The 19,559-nt window shown below is 40.0% G+C and overlaps 1 protein-coding gene across 3 annotated transcripts in view; it reads left to right on the top strand.

Moving 5' to 3' along the window:
• The window catches only part of AFF2 (ALF transcription elongation factor 2), a 333,893-nt gene that overhangs the window by 190,240 nt on the left and 124,094 nt on the right, over window positions 1-19,559 (top strand). For all 3 annotated transcript variants that reach the window (XM_065643139.1, XM_065643137.1, XM_065643140.1), the window contains exons 5-7: window positions 14,604-14,690; window positions 17,466-17,502; window positions 17,790-17,841. In XM_065643139.1, the coding sequence (XP_065499211.1) occupies window positions 14,604-14,690; window positions 17,466-17,502; window positions 17,790-17,841 (176 nt within the window). The remainder of the gene's footprint in view (window positions 1-14,603; window positions 14,691-17,465; window positions 17,503-17,789; window positions 17,842-19,559) is intronic.

Genomic DNA, 19,559 nt, shown 5'->3' with positions numbered 1-19,559 from the left:
GAAGCTCCTCTGCTCCACTTACACAGCTTACTGCCAAAGTATTAAACAAAACATCTAGTCCTGTTTTGAAATATAGGTAGCAGAATATTCCTCTGGTCTCAGATTAATCATTTCTGTTATTTCATCTTGTCCTGTCAAAATGAAACATGGTTAAATACAGGCACTGAGTGTTTAAACTGCTAGCAATGTTACCTTTCTTTTGGGTAGATTAATAATGAGTACTCTACATAACAAATTGCTTTAGGCACAGAATGAAGACATTGAAAACATATTAAAATTGAGTTAAGCTTTGTGAAATGAATGCATGCTTTAGAAACAATTCTGGTTTGAAATGACCAAGTCTGTAGCATCTTCTGTGCCTCTGTATCTCACAAAAGGCAAGGGCTTCATTTTTGCAGCCCAGAGGGCAAGTGTTGGGGGTTTTAAGTCCTGGTGGGAAGCCTCCCCATGAGTCAGCACTGCTGAAGAAGCGGGTGGGACCCATGAAGGATAAGTCGGCCATATGTTGTCAGTCAAGAGGAACAGAGCTATGAAAGGCTGGACAGATTGCAGTGTCCAAGGGAAGACAGGGCTGGAAGAAGTAACTGCATTAATCTTCAGGAAGAGTTTCAAGAGCTCTCCTCTTTGAAATTCTCCTCTGAAGTTTCAGCTGGCCGTGACGATCAAAACCTAAGAATATTGGTTGATGGTTAAAAAAATATATGTAAAGAAAGAACTAGGGAAATGAAAAAAAAAAAAGAATGGACCAACAAGGGGCCAGATACTTGAGGTTTGCTCAGTTTCACCACCATATTGCAACCTTTGATGCTTCACTGCTTTTGTGCTCTTAGAAGGAAAGTAAAGAGAACAGGACAAAGATGACACCTGGAATAAACCTGAAGTTAGAATTTTGAATCTCTTTCTTGCTCTCAGAGGCAATGGGTGGAAGTGTACTGTTACAAGAGATACCATGAATATTTGTTGCCATTTTCTTCATGTACTGCAGTCTGAATTTAACCCAAGTCATTCCTAATCTCTTCTTCTTAAGGCAATAATACAGACACCGAGTTACGGGTCAAGAAGTATTTCCTCCTGAGAGATCCCCTGGATGACCAGGTGGACTTTTCCTTTGGAGGAGTCATGTGGAGACACCCCATCAGCCTTGCCAGCCTCCATGGGTTTTGCGGAAGCAGCCTAACATGGGAAGGCAGTCTTGCAGTCATCATCTGTCTTAGGTTCAAGTTATTCTGCATTCCGTAGGGAGAATAATTCATTCCGTAGGGAGAATAATTCTGGAAGCCGCCCTTTTGAGGGGAGCAATTTATGTCTTTGCTACTTGCTGTTTATCTGTAAGCTTTAAGCCTGTCATGCAGCTTAGTTAGTGGAGATCTTTCTGGAGGTGTCTTCCTTCTCACCTGTGGAAATTGTTTCAGCTGTCAGTGTCTTCAGAATATACCACTTCATACCTGCCAGTAAAAGACTGGTATGGTCCATCTTCCCATCTCTTTGAACATCCTCTCGATAAACGTTTGAATACATAGACTCAGATAAAACATCCTACCTTTAATCATCCTGTATAACCTTGAGATGCCCCTTCACTCCACAGTATCTCCCTCTATGAAATGGGGAACCAGAACCTCACCCACACTGCCATCATGCTGCGCAGTTAAATTAGTTAGTAGCAAAATGCATTGAGGTCCTCAGCTGGAATTATTGGTGTTATAACTGTGCAAGAGCAAGCCTGAATCAGATATTTAAAATTATACTACATACTGTGGCTTATCCATTTCTATAGAGAATTTCTAACATTTCTTTAAAGAAAGCGTGTCATTGAATTTAATGTTCTGAGAAACCATATGAACTTCCAATCTATTTTAGCCATATATTTCAAATTGTGCTTATAATTGTGTTTTTTATTGAATATGTAAGTTCCTTTCAGTTTCTTAATACAGTACATGGGTTTTAATACACATTTGAGAAGAATGCACACTGTGGATAGGAGGCACTTTTGAGCATTTTTAAATTGTCACAGTAAAATTGTCACATTTGTTTAATTAGCCTGTAGATCCTGCCACATTGATTTATGTCAACTGTGTAACAATTTCTTTGGATAGCTAAAAAATCTGACCAGAATGCTTTTCTTTTTTTTCTTTTTTTTTTCTTTTTTTTTTTTTCCTCCAAGGAATTTCTCACATTTCTTTTGGATTTAAAAGCAGTCATACAGGCACCCAGCCTTGCAAAATTTAGCTAAAGAAAATGTCAGGCTGTAGCATTAGAAAGGAAGATGGTTTTATTAGTTCAAAGCATTGAGGTGTTTGTTGACCACTGTTCGAAGGCAAGAGATAAAACCTGACTACAAACATGAATCTGAAGTTCAGACCTAATTGACCCCATTTATGTTTGTTCAACATTCTGCACGGACTGTTTATTCTACCTGCCACAAGTGTCCCTGTGTTGCTTTCCAGGGCAAGGAAATTTCTCTGCAACATCTAAGCAAACATTTTTGGGGGAGAGGTGACAATAGTACCTACTTGTATTTTGCAGGGTGAAACAGGGACAACGCGGACACGCATGGACTTAGGAGACTTGCATGGGTTGCTAAGGGAGAAAAAAAAAAAAGGGCAGGGCGGTGGTCGTTGTATTTGATGCTGGTTGAGTGGGTGATTTAAGGCATCAACCAAATTTCACCTCTGGAGCCAAGCCGGAAAATGGCGAGTAGTGATCTCATGTGAGGAATGCTCTGAGATCTTCTGATGGAATTTACTGCACCAGCACTGAGTGTTAAAGGCCCCTTTGGACTTTGGAGCCCATTAATTTCTTTGCCATGAGTATATCTTGCTAAAGAATATGTTGTTTGTGTACCCCAAGGTACAGTAACCTTTAAAAATATTCTTCTGAGCCATAGAAAAGAAAAACTCGGTGTTTGGTTTGTAGGGGAACATTCCCAGGAGTGATTTTTTTTTTCTTTTTTTCTTTTTTTAATCAAGCCCATTAATCCCTTCCTGGTTATTCCAGTATTTTACCATTTCTAGCCTCTTGAGTCCCTAATCTTTTTAATAAGAGGTCTGAGCTGCCAGTTTATCTGAAAAAAAAAAAAAGAGTATCATACCAATCAAATGAAAACTAGTGCTCAGATTTTTTTAAAGAGCAGCCCCTTGTCAGTCCTGAGTTCAGACAAAAACAAAGAACACAGCTTCAACAGTGAGGCGTTCATTGGAGGCTTCTTTCCGTGAAAATAGTCATCACTCCTTCTTTTCCATGGCAATTGAGTTATTGTTGCTTTTAAAAGAAGTTGTCATGATCTCCTCATTACCATTTTTCTTAATATGATAAGTGTAAACTACAAGAAAGCTATCATGTTTGAAAGGGTACAGGAACCCTAAGGAATGTTATACTGTTTGTGCTCTTTGAAAAGGCTTAGACTGGGAATTTGACTAAATATATAATTCTGTCTCCTTTCGCAGCAACATTGTCATTTTATAGTGACTTTCACATGTAACACGAGTTACCCTTCAAAAAGAATGCCGTGTTACTGCATCTAGCCTTTGTCTCTCAACAACTCCTTTTGATAGTCGCTTGAACATAATAATACATTGCATTTCGTACTTTAAAAAAAAAAAAAAAAAGAAAAGTATTCTTTGGCAGGTTTATTCCAGTTTGTCTTTGAATGATAACTGGTAATTGTCAGTGTTTGACACCAGCTGGAGTTGCAAACAGCACTCGATGCTCAGAGCTAAGCATGGGTCTGCTGGGTGGTCCTGGCTTGGGGCTTGTGCCAAGTTTAGTCCAGATTGCTTGCATGACCCCTGATAAACTATTACTAATGAACAGTTTGCTCTTCCTTTTTGGCCATCTAGAAGCAACAAAGACAATACATGTCATCGTCTAGTAATGTAGATCTATAGTTTTTAAATGCTGGAACACCACAGTTACTGCATTTTAGTGCTGTAGATTTGCGTCCTATTCACTGGTTTTCCTGTGGGAAACGAAGTAGTGTAGTATTTGGAGACAGGAAGGTTATGGACTTTGCCCTTTTCCAGCCCTGTTTTTAGGAGTTCATTTGTTTCAATGTAGTTTGTTGTCAGAAGGTTTTAAAAAATGCAGGCATGGGAAGAGACTATATTAATCTGGTGTATAGTCTGAACATGCCGGTTTCAGACATCAGGACTGCTCTGTGTGGGACCAAGCATCCTCAGCTGTCACACGTCTTAGTTGCAGTTCTGAGTGTTTAATGTTTCCAGCGTCAGACTTACTAGCTTTGTAAGAAAGAACGAGCTAAGAAATGAGGAATGAAATGCGTGCATGTGACGGTGGGGACCTGTCTACCAGAAATACTCTGAAGCCTCCATACCTTAGGGGAGATCAAAGAAGACCTCAGCATGTTTTGGCTTCGGTTTTCTTTACTCTTTAAGCTGACTTATTTGGGTAAGGCTGACATGCCAAAAAAAGTATATGTTGTATCAAAACATCTTCTGTAACATACATCCATTTTTTCTACACCTGTTAGCTTAGCAGGAGTGGATCAAAGGGGAATGTTGGCGTGATTTACAGGACACACAGATGCAGGAACAGACCTGCTTCAAGGCACAAGTGAGGAAAAGGAAATCCAGACTGAAATGCTTGTTCTTTTCCAAAAGCTAAGATTACTATAATAAATGCCAGGTCGCATGGTAGGGTTTCAAATGGCTGCTTAGGTCTTTCTGGAAGAGAAGAAATTAAAGGGTGGAATGTGAGAGACAGCAATGACTCTCCCTCTCTGTTACAGGCCAGAACATATTGTATATTTTTTTGCAAATGTGCTAAGCTTTTGACCTTACAAAAAAACAGGGTGCCAAATTAGAGAATCCAACGTTCAAGCTTCAGTTTGAAGTTTTCTGTCCCTCCAGGGCTCACTGAATGCTGATAAAGCTGGCTATGTTGTCCACCCAGGATCTTCCAGACGATATTCACTGTTCCAAATTTCCAGCCAATATTCAGATGTTCCACCACTGCCCTAAGTATTGCATAAGACAAAAAATGAGACAGTCTTTGCCCTCCGAGCATTCATAGTCTCTGATGTAGGCACTGGGAAGATAATCATACTCCGTGGGGGTGAGTGCATTATTCATACACTAAGGGAGAAGCAAGTTTTCAACTGGGACACATGGTAGGGAGAGCATCACAAAAATGAAGAAAAGGAGATAGTGAAAACAGGACCACTTTTGTAAGGGCAGGTTTGAGCTTTTCTAGGTGTTCCCTGTGTCTTTGCTTCAGCCTCTGACCACTGTTTTAATGGCATTACAGCTGAGGCACTGATGAGACAGTGTATGAGGGGAACACTCCACATTAAAAAGAAATGCTGCCCTGGCACAAGCACTTAGGAAAACCCATGCAGCAATACTGCTTGTGTGGTAAGCAGAATAAAAAAGATCTGGCAGAGTCTTGGTTTTGAAGGCAAAAAACCAGCTTTTGTAAAAGATTTCAATGTGTGTTGTACAGCAGTGTGTAGTAGCTTCTTTGTATTTGAGGAGCAACAACTTGGAGTCCAATTGTAATGAAAGCAAATCATGGCTAAAGCAAAAGAATTCAGCTTTAAACTCAAATAAGTTGCCTAACCCGGTTTCTTTATTTCCCCCATATGCTATTTCAGATAATTGGTGGTCCAGATTTAAGACTAAAGCTGGAGTCTTCTGGCGCAAGTTGCTGCTTTCAAATTCTTGATGGTTTTTAGAGTCAGTTTCATCATATTGTCAGGATGTGGGTTATAAGCTGGGTACAAGGGTCCAAAACTTAGTGCACAATGTAAAACTGAAAAAGTTTCTGTGCTAAGCCTACAGAATGAGAAGTTTTGTAGTTTAGTACTTTAATTTTGCCTGATGTTGAATTTGGAGATTTTATTTTTTTATGACATTGGCATAAGTGGCTCCAGAAATTAAATGTGTTTTGTAATAAATTACATGGATAAGGTCTTGTCATGCGACTACATAATTCGCTGTTATATTTTGTGTGAAAAAAAACATTAATTGATTACATCTGGCAATGTAAAGGAGATGGTGTAATGTATTGTATAAATGCGCACAGTGGAGTGCCTCGGGGTAGGTGCAGTCTTGTTTTGTAACTAAATTATAGTTCTACTCTCCTCTTGGTGTGAACCCTAAGTTTCACAGAAGAAAACAGGCAATTCAAGACATGCTTTTTTGCTTGTGAAGCTCAGGATGGATGGAACAAATTACCAGATTCCCTTAAACAAGTGCCAGCAGTGAATAGTTTCAAAACACAGTTGCTTATTTACTGGGAGAAATGTTGCCAATGTTTTTTAAATTGCAGAGATGAAATTATATGTTGGTATTAGTAACTTTTGAAATAATTAGGTTTTTATTACTTATTGTGCCTTTGTTTATATTATAGTGTTGTACTGCCAGGATGTTATGTTGCATTTAACAGTTCAATGCATACTTCCTATCTCTTGGGCCCCTCATGAACATTAGATGTGCCATCCCTGGAGGTGGTTACCAACAAGTATTATTTCGAATAAATAAAATCAATGGGATATGGCTGTGCATCTCAGTGGGGATGAGAAGCTGCCAAGAATGGGAGGTATTGCATTGGCCATGCTGGCCACAGCAAGACTCTGGTACAGCGTATTGGGCAACTAAGTCATTAGTTTAGTTACCGGGACTGACAGATGAAGGTTGCACTAGCTTTTGGGAAGTGAGTTTAGTACTTGTGACTCCAAGGACCCGAATATTTATGGACACATCATTAATTTTTAGGACTCTAAAACTGGTGTTTGCTGATGTTAACTGAATACCCTGTCCTGGAAGCAGCATTAAACAGATAGGATCTCAGTACAGCTGAGTATTAGTAAGTATGGAGGACCAGGATTTTACCCTCACGATTGCTTTGATGTTCTTGAAATGCTGTGTGAAACACACAGCACCGACCACGGTCCGCCAGCATCCTAGATAAGCGGGACCCGAGTCTGACCCATTCTGGCAGTCAGTTCCGTGTTCCTGACCCATCAACAGATCTGTCCAGAAGAAGAGTTCTCTGGGAATATGGATATACGTCACATGGCCCAGCATCTCACATGTGCTTGGCAAAACGTCAAAGCTCTGGTCATCCTCTCCTTGCATGCAGCCGTTACAGCCTGTCCTTCACAAACCCCACATATTCTGCAAGGAGAGAAGACGCCTCTTGGGTAGGAAGTGGACTTACCTCAGTGTCATTATTCCTGGTCAGTACACGCCTCTCTTTGAAGGCTCGTGGCTTGTTACAACGACGACACCGGCTCCTGCTCATCTCCTGGACTTTCACTAGAAAGCTTAGTGAATGGTCAAAGACAAAGACAGTGTGGGTCAGAGAGACGTCTGCCTTGGACTTTGTGATTTCTTAGGCCTCTTTTTTTCCACAGAACTCTTAATTCTGTCTCATCATATAAAACTTGTTGAGAGGGCTCTCCCATGTGCTTTCTGGAAAGTCCTGTTTCGTTTTTTGACACAGTGTGATTCTATTTCCCCGATTATGTTCTGTGAACCCCCTATGTCCTTCCTGCACTTTACTCATACACATAACCTAACTCTGACAAGGGTAGGGATCCAGCTGCTACAAATCTCTTGTTTTGTTGCAGTTCACCGTAATGATGTGTCTATAGTAGAACCCTCAGGGAGTTCTGCTGCATATTCCTGAAAATGCCAAGAACATGTAAGAAGATGCTTGAGGGCACAAAACCAATTTGGGATTGAATTGAAGGACTGTCCCGGGCAGCATGAGCCACATTCGGGACAGGTTTTGACCATATAACCTTCCTGAGGTGAATCCTGAAGAAAATTATGGTGATCCACCTTGGAGAGAAGTGTCCAACCTGTTTCACGGAGGAGCCTTTGGAATGGCATGGACCACTTGGGGCTCAGGACCCAGCAGGGAGCTAAAACATTTGCGGTGTAGGCACACTATTATATAGGCTGTGGTTACTTTTAGGATTGTGTTGGCCTTGTTAAAGTGGAAATCTGGTTGTGGGTTCATCTGGTGTAGCTTCATTACTCTCCTCCTAAAACAGCCTCTTGAGCTGAGATACCTTCTCACTGTAATAGAACATTGGTTTTGTTCACATACACAAGATGATTTAGAGCAATAAGTACATCAATCGTGACTTGCTATTTTTTATTGTCTTCTAAATGCTCTAAGCAAAGAATATGAGTGCCATTAGTTATAAAAGCTACAGTGTGAGGAAAATATATTGAAAAGTGTGAGGTATATGGGAGTCAGAGAGTATTGAGAAGCTCAACAGAAAAAGATGTTCATATTGCTATCACTGTCTTTGTGGATTTCCAAACGTTAACAAAGTAGGAAAGGGAAACAAACGTTGTAAAGTTTATAGTCAACAGCTGTTGGGTTCTAAAGCAATTTCTGTATTCATTTTCAGTGAATATAATTTTTGTCTGTCCTTCCCCTTCTTGTTAATATGGAAAGGAATATTACTTTACTGTGGGAGGAATGGAATGCATCCCATTCTTCAGTTGGGTAAAGGAAACTTATTTATTGTCATTGATAAAACCCACAAGGTGAACACTGTTGTTTTAGATTACGGTCAGAGAAATGGTTGCTTTTTGTAGAATAAACTCTGGCTTTTCTGTAATAAACCCGTGTGTATATGCACCACATTTCCAAATGGCTTTCTAGTAGTTTTTGGTACAGTAGCAAGATAAATTTCAGTATGACAAAGGCATCATCGCAGGTGCCGCCACATTATTCCTCCAAAAATACTGGGCACTAGCCACTGGTAATAAAACCTTTGCATGAGTAAAAAGTTTCCTGCTTTAACATTCATATTGGGAAAACTGTCTTTCTCTTGGAGGCCATCAGGCCATCACTGAAGTCTGTTGTTGTTGTTGCCCCTTACAGGAAAATGATGTGGGATCCCTTTGATGCTGAGAATTCTTTTATGTGCTGAAACATAATAATCAAATGCATATCCATGAATTTATCTATCATGTATCTGTCAATACTGAGGATGTATCAAAATCCCTTCCTCAGGAAGCCTTTGGCCCAGTATAAAGCAGGCCAGATTACTGGTCAGAATATTCCCAACTACTCATGCAGATTTTCCATTCCTTCACAAGGAATATGAATGAGAAACAACCCCTAGTTTTATTGCCTTTGTGTTCCTTTAGGCTTTAGTGTCATTTGCTTGAACATGTATAAATATATATTTATATATTCATTCTTTCTTTAGCCTTTTCCCCAAAGATGAAAGGGGTTGAGATGTTTTGTAATTCAGTATGCATCACACACATAAAATGTGGATACCCCTCATGCATTATTGGCTTCCTAGCAGAGAGAGTTTGATCAGGTTTGTATAAATGCAGAAAGATACTGTGAAAAGAGACTCACTTTTTATTAAGATCCCATTGATAAATAGTTAATAAAACTTTAATAAATCATTAATAGAGGCTTTAATAAATGGTAATTCACTTGGTTATCTTTATTCCATCAAGGCAGTAGGTTGCTTAGCATGAGCTGTAACATCAAGTTTGTAATAACCTTAGAACATCTGTTCATCATATATTATTTTTTTTCTGAATGCAACTCTAAAATACTGTGTAATCGAAAACTGGAGAAAGTTTAAAGCAACAGATTTAGCAAAGAGTTAAAAGGACTGAGAAGGGCAGCTGACAGAGAGAATACCACAGGTAAGGTCTCTTTAGCAGCAGTGCATTTATTACTAGTAATCTGTGCAGGGCTGCTCCTCTGGCTGCCCTCGAATGATGTGGGCAAAGCGTTCGTCCTTAAACTCTTCGTGGACTCTAATGCCACAGAAGAAAAACACTGACATTGTCGCTTTCTTCTTCTGCCTTTTTCTTGGATCTCCTGTCCACAAGGGAGGCAGTAAGGGTGGCATTTGGCCAACAGAGATCTGTCAAACTACAGAACAAGGAAAAGGGCTGGGAAGGATCTTAGAGATCTCATCATCTACTACACATCCCTGTCCCAGTGCAGGATTCATTTCTGCCTAAGCCATTCCCGACTGATGTGTGCTAAACTGTTCTTAGGTGTGTTCCTCCAAAGGAGCAGTCTGTAGCGCTCTGCACAGGCTGTTTCAGTGCTGCACGGTCCTTACCATTACAGAGCTTTTTCTTACGTCTAACTGGAATCTTGCTGGCTGCAATTTAAGTTCATATCCACCATAAAACTGGAGAACAGATTAATCTCTCCTTTAGCAGCAGCTCTTTTTGTAATTGAAGACTGTTCTCATGTCTCCCCTCAATTCTCCCAGGGGAAGTAGCATGAGCTCTGTGTCCTGGGAGACGTCAAATTAGAGCAGGCTGAGGAGTTGAGAGCGCTGTGGGAAGGGAAGCTGCTTCAGTAGGGACGCAGAGTACACAGCCCAAGTGCTTTTGTCTGTGTTTAAAACACTGCACGCTTTCTTTTGAACAAGAAGGAAATGATGGAGAAATGAAATACAGAGCAAGGAAATAAATCTTGAAGGTGGCTATCAATTTTAGGGTCTGGTTTTGTAAAGCTATTTACCATCTGTACTATATCCCCTGTACTCAATTCTCTCGCTCTGGCCTTTTCCTTAGAAACTTGCAAGTTTAAATCCTTCCCCAGCCCTCTCCTTCCATTCAAATTGGGATTTGGCCTTGTACCTCTGCAGCACTTAAAAAGTTTGCTTGGAGTAGTTGTATTTTGGTGATTCATTAGATTGCGTCGGCATGTGTCCTTCTTAGTTACTTACCTGAGGGCTTTTATAGCTGAAAAAAACAGACTTAGCTGAAGAGATGAGCGTGCCTAATTCAAATAAATAAAGCACATGGAGTCAATTAAAACAATGTTTAAATAATTTTCAGAAAGGAGAATGCTTGATGTTATATCAGAGGACCACAGTGACTTTTAAGCCAACAAACTGTGCAGGTTTACTTTCTCATTTAATCACCAGGTCTATAAAAAAAATACATGCTTCCATAGCAGTCGTCTACCCACTCCAACAGTTAACATGATTTTGGAATTATTTTAAGTCCAAACCATGTGAAAATAAATCCTAACTCAATTTTGTGGGATTACTTTGTTTCCATTAAATTCCTCTTTAAAGCATTGCATATGCTTGGTTTTATTATTGTTACTTCCAGGAATTTCTAAATACTTCCAAATTTGGATTGATTAAAGTTTTTTAACTTTTCCTGGGGAAGAAGAAAAAAAAATGCAATTCCCTGCCTACTTCCCTGGGTATTTACAAACCAAGATGCTTATATATACATCTTAACCGATGCATACACAACACACACGCTATCTGTGTGGTTCTTTATAGTCATAACATGTTAGAAGGTAGGTAGATCAGATCTCACAAGTTAAACAAAATAGAGCTTAGTGAGTATTTAGATATGCGTGACCTCTAAAAGAAATTGGGGCGTAGTGAAGAATGGTGAAGTCATGTGGATGATTAAACAAATGACGTCCTTTCTGCTGCTTGTCCGAAGTAATGTGCGTGTGCTTAAGGAACAGAGCAGAGGAGAGTTCAGCAGACAGTCCCACCTCTGCAGGATGCGGAGTTGGGGTTTTGCCCCTTCACTGAAAAAACCCAGCGTGGGTTTTGCATGTCAGGCTGGAGCTCAGTGCTGCTCTGCGTATTATCTGCAGCTGTGTAGTGTAGTGGTTGGTGTGGGGTTGCTGCCCATACATTTTGTAGGGACATTTTTCATTTGAGTAAACTCAAAACTTTTTCAATGATCGTTCAAGGTTTATTGGTTAACAGTGCTATGGCACCTATCTGTACGTAGATGTAGGTCTGTCTCTTTAAGTAACTATATATTAATGCTTCTTCACCACTTCCACACACAGTGCTTGTTTATACGCTGAGCTTTTAATACTTGTGTTGTTTTGCATGTGTGATCCTATCTGGAATTTTCTATCCAATAATTTTGATTACACTGATAATTGAAGTGAAATCCTTCAATGTAGTAGCTTGAAACTATGAAACGGACTTTGATGCTCACAAGGTCACTCTGTAAACACATAGATTGGATAGTCCTAACCTCATTGTAGTTGACTTTTACCTCTGACCTCAGTGGAGTCACGATTTCTTACCTTGTAATTGAATTTCCTCAAATAATAGCAGACTCATTTTTCCTTTTCCTGCTGTTTGTGTTCAGGTGTCCCCTAACAGGGAGATGACTGGATTTGCTTACACTTAACCCTGCTGAGTTGGTACACAGTGGACACTAGATGCATTATGCCACTGAATATTCTGAATGTTTTGCTGGCATCACTTTCCCATGAATCCTAGTCTTTCTGTCCAGCCTTTTATGCATGGGCAAGAAGAGACTGAGGCCAAGCCTATAATTACAGTTCTAGAATATACTTCGCTTCTGCCTTCAATCAGGCTGCCTGCCCCTCTTTTAATTATGTGATATAGTCTCTCTTTCATCATTTTGCTATGAAGAGATTTGCCACAAAGCAACCTCTATGGCATGGGATTTGGCAGAGGCATGCAGGATTTGGATTATATTATCTCACAGAAAAGTTCACCGAATGCTTAAATCTTTTTCTGCTTTCCTCCGTGCAGGGGTCAAACAATCAGTGCAATATAATAGTTACTTCTTGTCTTTGCACTGAGCTGCCGCAGTCTCACCCACCAGGTGGGATGAGCTGCTCATGAACTGCCTTTTTCCTCCTCATTGCCACCGTTTGGGCTTTGTGCAATGAAAACAGGCTCTGAGCTCTACAGGCAGAAAGCCAAAAGCTCTTTCAAGAGGGCAGAGACCATCTACGTTCTCCCCTGTCCCTGGGTCATCTGCACAAGGAACTGGCAAAGCCCCCGGCTGCGCTGTCTATAGCTACGTGGCCCTTTAGCTGAGTCGCGTGTCCCTGGTGCGCTGGGCTGGTGGAAGCTGAAGGAAAGAGCCCAGCAAGGCTGAGCTGCTGGACCAGCCCGGCTCTCTGCCAGGGCTGGCCGAGGGCATCTCTCCATAGCAGTTGTTCCTGGGCTCTGTCCTTTGTGGGGCTCAGCCAGACCTTCCTGCATTGGCAGCATTGGATGGGCTTCAATAAAATACCAGAGACTAACAGGAGCTTGGTGCAAGTTTATATGTCCACCTGTCCCATTGATTGAAGACCATGGTGTATAGTTTTCTTTTCTCTCTTCTGACCTCCTATATAATACATGATTTGTGGGGTCCAACTGGAGACCTGAAACTTGCTGGCTGTATCTGCAGTGAATCACACATTAGCATGCAGCTGTAGCCACCCATTCAGCCCAAATGCACCCACTACTCTGCCCTCTTGACAACAGTTAGATCTTCTTTAATTAATTTTATTATGTTATATTTTTATTTGGGGAGCGTCTGCAGTGGTTGCCACGTTACCTGCAGAAACTTGTGTGTCATGAGCTTTGTTGTAACTGGCCCTGGGCTTGACCAGTATGAAATAGTAGCTGGGAAGTTTAGTTTGCTGCTGTCAGGATTATGGCCGTTGCGTGCAAAATTTCCTAGATCAGACCTTCTTTTGCTCTTTGTCTCCTGTGTCTCAAGAAATAATCCTTTCTGAGCTTTGTAGGCAAAGAAAAACAACCAAGACAAAGATAGATTGCTGGAGACAAGTGTTACTGCCTCTCTGAATATTTATTAAATTAAAGAGAAAGATAAGAGAGAATGGAGCAGCATCTACCATAAAACACACTCATTAGCAGCGCATTTACAAACTGTGCCTAAAACAACATTTTTGCTATTTCTCTATTTTACTGATTTTTCCCCCTCCTCTGAACACAAGCCCCAGTCTGCTCCCGCTGGGCTCAGTGGCGGCAGTTCCAGGCTTCCTTGTGAAAAAGCAGGGTGTGCACTGTCTCTTCTGCTTGTGTTTCATAGCCATGGGCACCCAGGTGACTTCCTTGAAGACAGCTGGATCATGCGTGTATAAACGATGAATTAAAACATCGATACAGAAAATGGGCCTGTTGCCTAGATGGTCTGGTAGGCAGGTCTTCACCAGAGACTTGGGTTTCCTAGTTAAGTACGAGCTTTCTGTGTAACCCTGTGCAAATCACCTAATCTCTCAGTCCCTCATTTTAAAATGCTGTGGCATTGCACACCCATCAGTGCCTGTGGCCAGTGCTATGAGAAGATGCTTTGATGCATAGGACACTGTCCCCACTCTCTTCTACAGCAGGCATTCATGCTGCAAGCCTGCTCCAACTTTTTCTAGACCTGCCTCTGGTTTATTTTGCCACTATACAACCTTGAATAGGGTTGTGTTTTGCCACCGTGCAATCCTCTGTAGGGTTGTATCCAGTGCGGTACAGGAGGGATCCCCTTCCTGCGTGTGCTTTACAGGCAAAACCCTGTTCTGTACCTGTGATGGCTTCATTCCAACAGCTTGACAGGCTGGTCACACAAGTGGTGTCAGCTGCCACCTGATGAAGACATAGATGGTCAGAATTTTCAAGAGTAAAATGTGTCCATACCCTCGTTCCCAGGATGTGCTGCCTGTTGGGTAGTTAAGTTGTTCGTCTTCCACATAAGGATGGGTGGTGATGCTTTCTTAACCAATGGCATCTCCAGGCTCAGTGGAGAATACATGATCATTTTTTTCCTCTCTTTCTTCTTTATGTACATGAATTTGTTTTCCAAATCATATTTCTTTTTCTTCCCTAGGAGATGACCCATTCCTGGCCTCCTCCTCTTACTGCTATTCACACTCCTGGCAAGGCTGAGCAGACCAAGTTTTCTATCCCAAGCAAGGTACAAGAAGGCTATTAACCAGTGACCTGATTAACATTCTGTTCTGTTGAGTGTTCTTTGCTGGAGAGTTTATTTGTGTAATTGTTTCCATTTTCAAAAAATTCTGAGACTATTTTTAGTTGGAAATTCCCAATTAGACTGTTGTTATTAGTAGGACTGTTTATTTAAAGCTGCAAAAGTTACAGCAGAGACAAAATGAACTTTGTTGTTATAAAAGCCTTTCTACAACAGGTACAATATATTCTATTTGTTTGGGTTTGTTCCATTATTTTTTATGCGATGCGACGGCTGAAATGGTCATTTGTTCCTACTTAGTGACTGACTGCATGATGAGGGTTGGGCTGCATGATCAAATCACGGTGACTTAAAATGTTCCTGCATGTGAAGAGTGTGATGGCATCTGTCTGTGTGCACGTTCCAAGGGCACACAAAGTTGTGCAGTGTGATCCTCAGCATTGGCTTTGTTAGAAGCACACACTCAGCACTTGCCACGTCAAAATCACGTGCCTGAAGAGCACCTGCAGTTCACCTGACATGTGGTGAATCGTTAAGTCGTATGATTTGAATGTGCCTTTAGCCCGAATTCCATTGTTGTCTTCTAGCTATGGTTCTAGTAGCACTGTTAGAGATCGAGCTTCTACCCCGGGCAGTTATTGCCAGAGGTGTCTTCTGCTGGCACCTGAACAACTGTGAGCTGATGATGTCTAGGGAAGGGGAGAACTTCCCCAGGGGTGGGAAATCTACACTAGTCTGACATTGAGCTACATAAGTTTCTTTCTAAAGGCAGGACCTTGGAAAATATCTTTATAAAAGTGGTACTGCTTGACATTATGGTTCAAGCGATCGTATCCTGTTTTAGAAACTGGAATGTGATTTTTCTCTTACTGATTTTATCTGTTTGGCAGATATTTCCCTGTCTGAAATGCAGCCTCCATACTTAATTGGAAATTTTATGAAATTAGCAGTATTTGTGGCTTCTTAAAAAAATAAAGCCAGTGCCCAGAATGCCTTATTTTAATGGAATGTAATTGTTACTGTCTAGCACTGCCAGTGCCTCTGTAGTTAACTGCTGCAGCATTAAGAATCAGAAGTCATAATCATACAAGAGTATAATTCTCATTGTAAATTGGGTTAAAGTCAGTTGAACCCATTTAGGTGAAAGTAGAGTCTGACTTGTGTGAACACAGTGGGAGCAGAGGGTTTTGCCCACTGGAAGCGGTATTTTTTTTTTTAATTATGCCACCTATTAATTTAGTGTTCTGTTTTTGATGGGCCCTACAGAAACTGGTCGAAGTCCTGCAGGCTGCCACTATCTCTATTGGCAGCAGTATAAGCATCGGTTCAGAGAAGCTAAAATTTTGTTTTGCTTTTCTGTTTCTATTAAGTTTGCTTTGAACTTTTAAGATCCACATCAAAGTTAATTTCTGGGCACATTAGATGTTGATCGTAAAATTCTTGACCATATCACTTCAATACAAAATATAAATTAGTTGTTTGAGGGGTTTGTTTTGTTTTGTTTTTTTCAAACTACATTTCAGGAAATAGGCAAGCACATAAGTGTTTCCAAGTTTACTAGTTTTACTTTAAAAAATACAACAGAAGTGTCTCTTCAGAACATCACATTAAATCAATTATAGCTAGCCAAATTATAGATCTTGGACATAATATGGCTAGATTATGCAGCCATATAAATCAGAGACCGGCACTATTAGAAGTTCTCAATTTAACTATTTAAAAAAAAATATCCTCATGAGAAACTTGTTTTAAAAGTGCGATAAAAAAGGCGGAACTTATCAGAACAATTTATCCTTTTGACATTCAAATTTAAAGTGCCATGTTTACTCTTAGGGCATGATTTACTTCACAAGGGACTGACTGACATCGCAGTATAATATTAGGAACTAATAATGCCCTAAGAGGAAGTGCAGTGAGAGCTTTAATGACTTTAACGTCCTACAGAACTAACACTTCCAACAAAGTAGTGCCTGGCTGTAAGATGAGGTTGTAAATAACACCTTAATTTTTAATGATCAAACTCTGCTTGGAAGGAAAGCTGATTACAATCACTGTGGACTATAAAGGCTAGAGAGAATCTAAGCGAGAAAACACTGTGACATTAAGGAAGCAGCTTAGTTATTGTGAGCCAGCAAGAATCCCAGCATTAGCATACTCCGTGTGACAAGCCAGATTCTTTGCTGGTTTGAAGTTGTTGTACTTCCATTGATTTCATTGGATTTGGAACATTTTCCATCAGGTGATGATCTGCTTCCTGCGTCTTTATCAAATCCCGTGTGTCACAGTCCAAATCAAAACTGCGACTATCAATAAGCGGTGACTGTGTTTCCAAGCAGTGAGATCAAAAAAGAAAGGCAGTGGTGCTGCATTTAATGCATAGTTGCGTTTGTGCTGCAGTCTAAGTTGTACGTTCTAGATGGCTCATACCTGCATCCATGGCCAAGCCTGGAAAAGGCTGGGGCCACTGCGGGTATAAATCTGGGCAGTATCTCCATGAAGGGGTACGTAGATTTACAGCAGCTGAGGACAAGCTCTTGTCTGAACTGTGGAAAGGTCCCTCAGTGGTGCTCTGTCTCCACAGTTAATGGTTTTTTAAACTAGCGTCACTGGTGCTGCCTTAGCAATCACACGATCCCGTCCCCATCCCATCTCCTGCCTGTCTGTGCAATGCCAGTGCCCTTAACCTAGCAAGCTAAGATACGGTTTCCCTTCTTCATCTTATTTAACTAATGCTGACATTTCGTGTGCTCTTCTTTGTAGGACTCCCAACATCTGACCTCAGGATACAATGTACAAAGTAGGTCTTTATCGTCCTAGTCCTAACAGAGTTGGATGTTTGTTTTTTGGGGTTTTGGGGGTTTTTTTGTTTGTTTTTTGTTTTTTTTCCTGCTTACCATTATTAAAACAAAGGCTAAAAAATTAATTTCTGTGGTGCTAAAGCAGATCAGTTCCATTTTTTATTACATGTTATGCATTGTGGCATGTTGTGAAACCAAGTATAATTAGATGGGCTGACAGCTTTGGGTGCATTTTAATTCTACAGTAATCTTTTGACATTTGAAAATGTGTTTCCTTTGTTTGCAGAGTGGAGTGATCCAGCAGGGAAAGTTGCAACAAAGTCAGTGCCACAAAAGTCGTAAGTATTATTATTTCCAGCTTTAAGTCTCACTTTAAATTTATCATAAAGAATGAGCTTATTTCTCCAAAGGTAACTAAAATCTAGCTCCGCTCATAATCTTGTCCTGGTGTTCAGGTGTTCTCAGTAGTCCTTAAAAATTAGCCGTAAACCAGTTTTATATTTTCAGTGCTTATTACTGTTTCTTCTTTTTAAGCATTAGCTAACAGAGGTATGTGTGAAAGATGAGTTTATTAAGCAGAAATAATGCTGATTTTAGTCGTACAGCTTGCCAAAATTAAATCACTTTTATGGTTCTCTCATCAGATACTAAGCCTCTTACAATAGAAAATGCAACCCAGTGAACAGATGATGCAGGAATTTTTACATTCATACAGTGAGAGTAAAACACATCATACAGAAAGATTGTGCTAGCTGGTGTTGAAAAGCGGGTCTTGAGTTTCATACACTTCAAAACAGCTGAAAATCACAGATGATCTATAAATATGACAGTTGAAAATTGTGGAAGAGCTAATTCTCCATTGTGTTAAACCATTTTTCTCTGGTGCTTCTCTGGTGTAAGGCTGCAGAAATGCAGCAGTGAGCTGAGACTGAACTGATTTTTTACTTTTACCCCAGTATCTCAAAGTAATTTTCAAACAGGAATTAAATAACAACTTTGAAAAGTAGGTTGTTGGGTTTATAGTTATGAAAACGTGTGGGTCAGATTTCAATTCAGAGCTGCTGTTCTTTCAAGTGTTTTAAACCACTGAATACAGAACTGCATTGGCTTAACTGACATTTGTGTAAATACAATATCTTCATTTAAAATTACTTCAAAATTGTTCTAGCAGTTCCCCTTAATCTACTAAGAACACGATTTTAAGTAAATCCCTATAGGGGAAGAAATTCAACGTGGAGATACCTACATAGATTTTCAAATTGTATTTAAATATATTGATTCTTAGTGCAAGTTTGTGTACAGGAAAGGACTTGTTGGAGCTCAGTGATTTGTCTGTGACTATGTACGAGTTGCAGGATTAGACTAGATGTGGGTGCCAAATCCCTTGATGTACTCACCAGGCTCTGAAGGTCCAGTTCTTTATTCGTAAGTTCAAGTCATGGAAGTATGCATTGAAATAAAGTTTCTTGAGTAAAGTTTTACAAAATTATGGTTAAATGACTAATTCAGTTTTAAAATGAAATGGCTTTTCCTCAGACTGAATAAGAATTGGGTAGGAATGCTAATGATAAATAGATTGATTTACGTAAATAGCATTTATTTATGAAACTTAATAACAAATCAGTTTTCGCCCTTTGCTATTTCATTTCCAGTAATGACTTTTTTTAAAAAATAACCCAGCCAACTAGACCCAGTCTTGTTGGTAACAAAATGGGTGCATTCATGTTTCAGAACATCTGAGTGATCCAAACCTAACATCAAGCACATTCCATAGCAAAAAGAAAAAAAAAAAAAAAAAAGAAGAAAATATTATTTCATCTTAAAATGATTTTTCTCCTTAAGCAAGTGTATGTGGATTCCACTGTGAAAAATATTTTAGTGAGTATACCATAAAATACAATATTTCAATAGTTTGTAACCAACAGTAATAGACTTGTCAATCATGGTTTATAGTTATAAGCTGAATTTCAAAAGAACAGTGCTTCAGAGCTCAGTGGTATATAGTGCATTTAATGGGACCAAAGCTCTCTATAGGAAGCCTGATATAAAACCTGAA

Source organism: Caloenas nicobarica, chromosome 12 (genome assembly GCF_036013445.1).
Source record: "Caloenas nicobarica isolate bCalNic1 chromosome 12, bCalNic1.hap1, whole genome shotgun sequence".
NCBI classification, from domain to species: Eukaryota; Metazoa; Chordata; class Aves; order Columbiformes; family Columbidae; genus Caloenas; species Caloenas nicobarica.
This window is presented reverse-complemented; position numbering and strand designations above follow the sequence as displayed.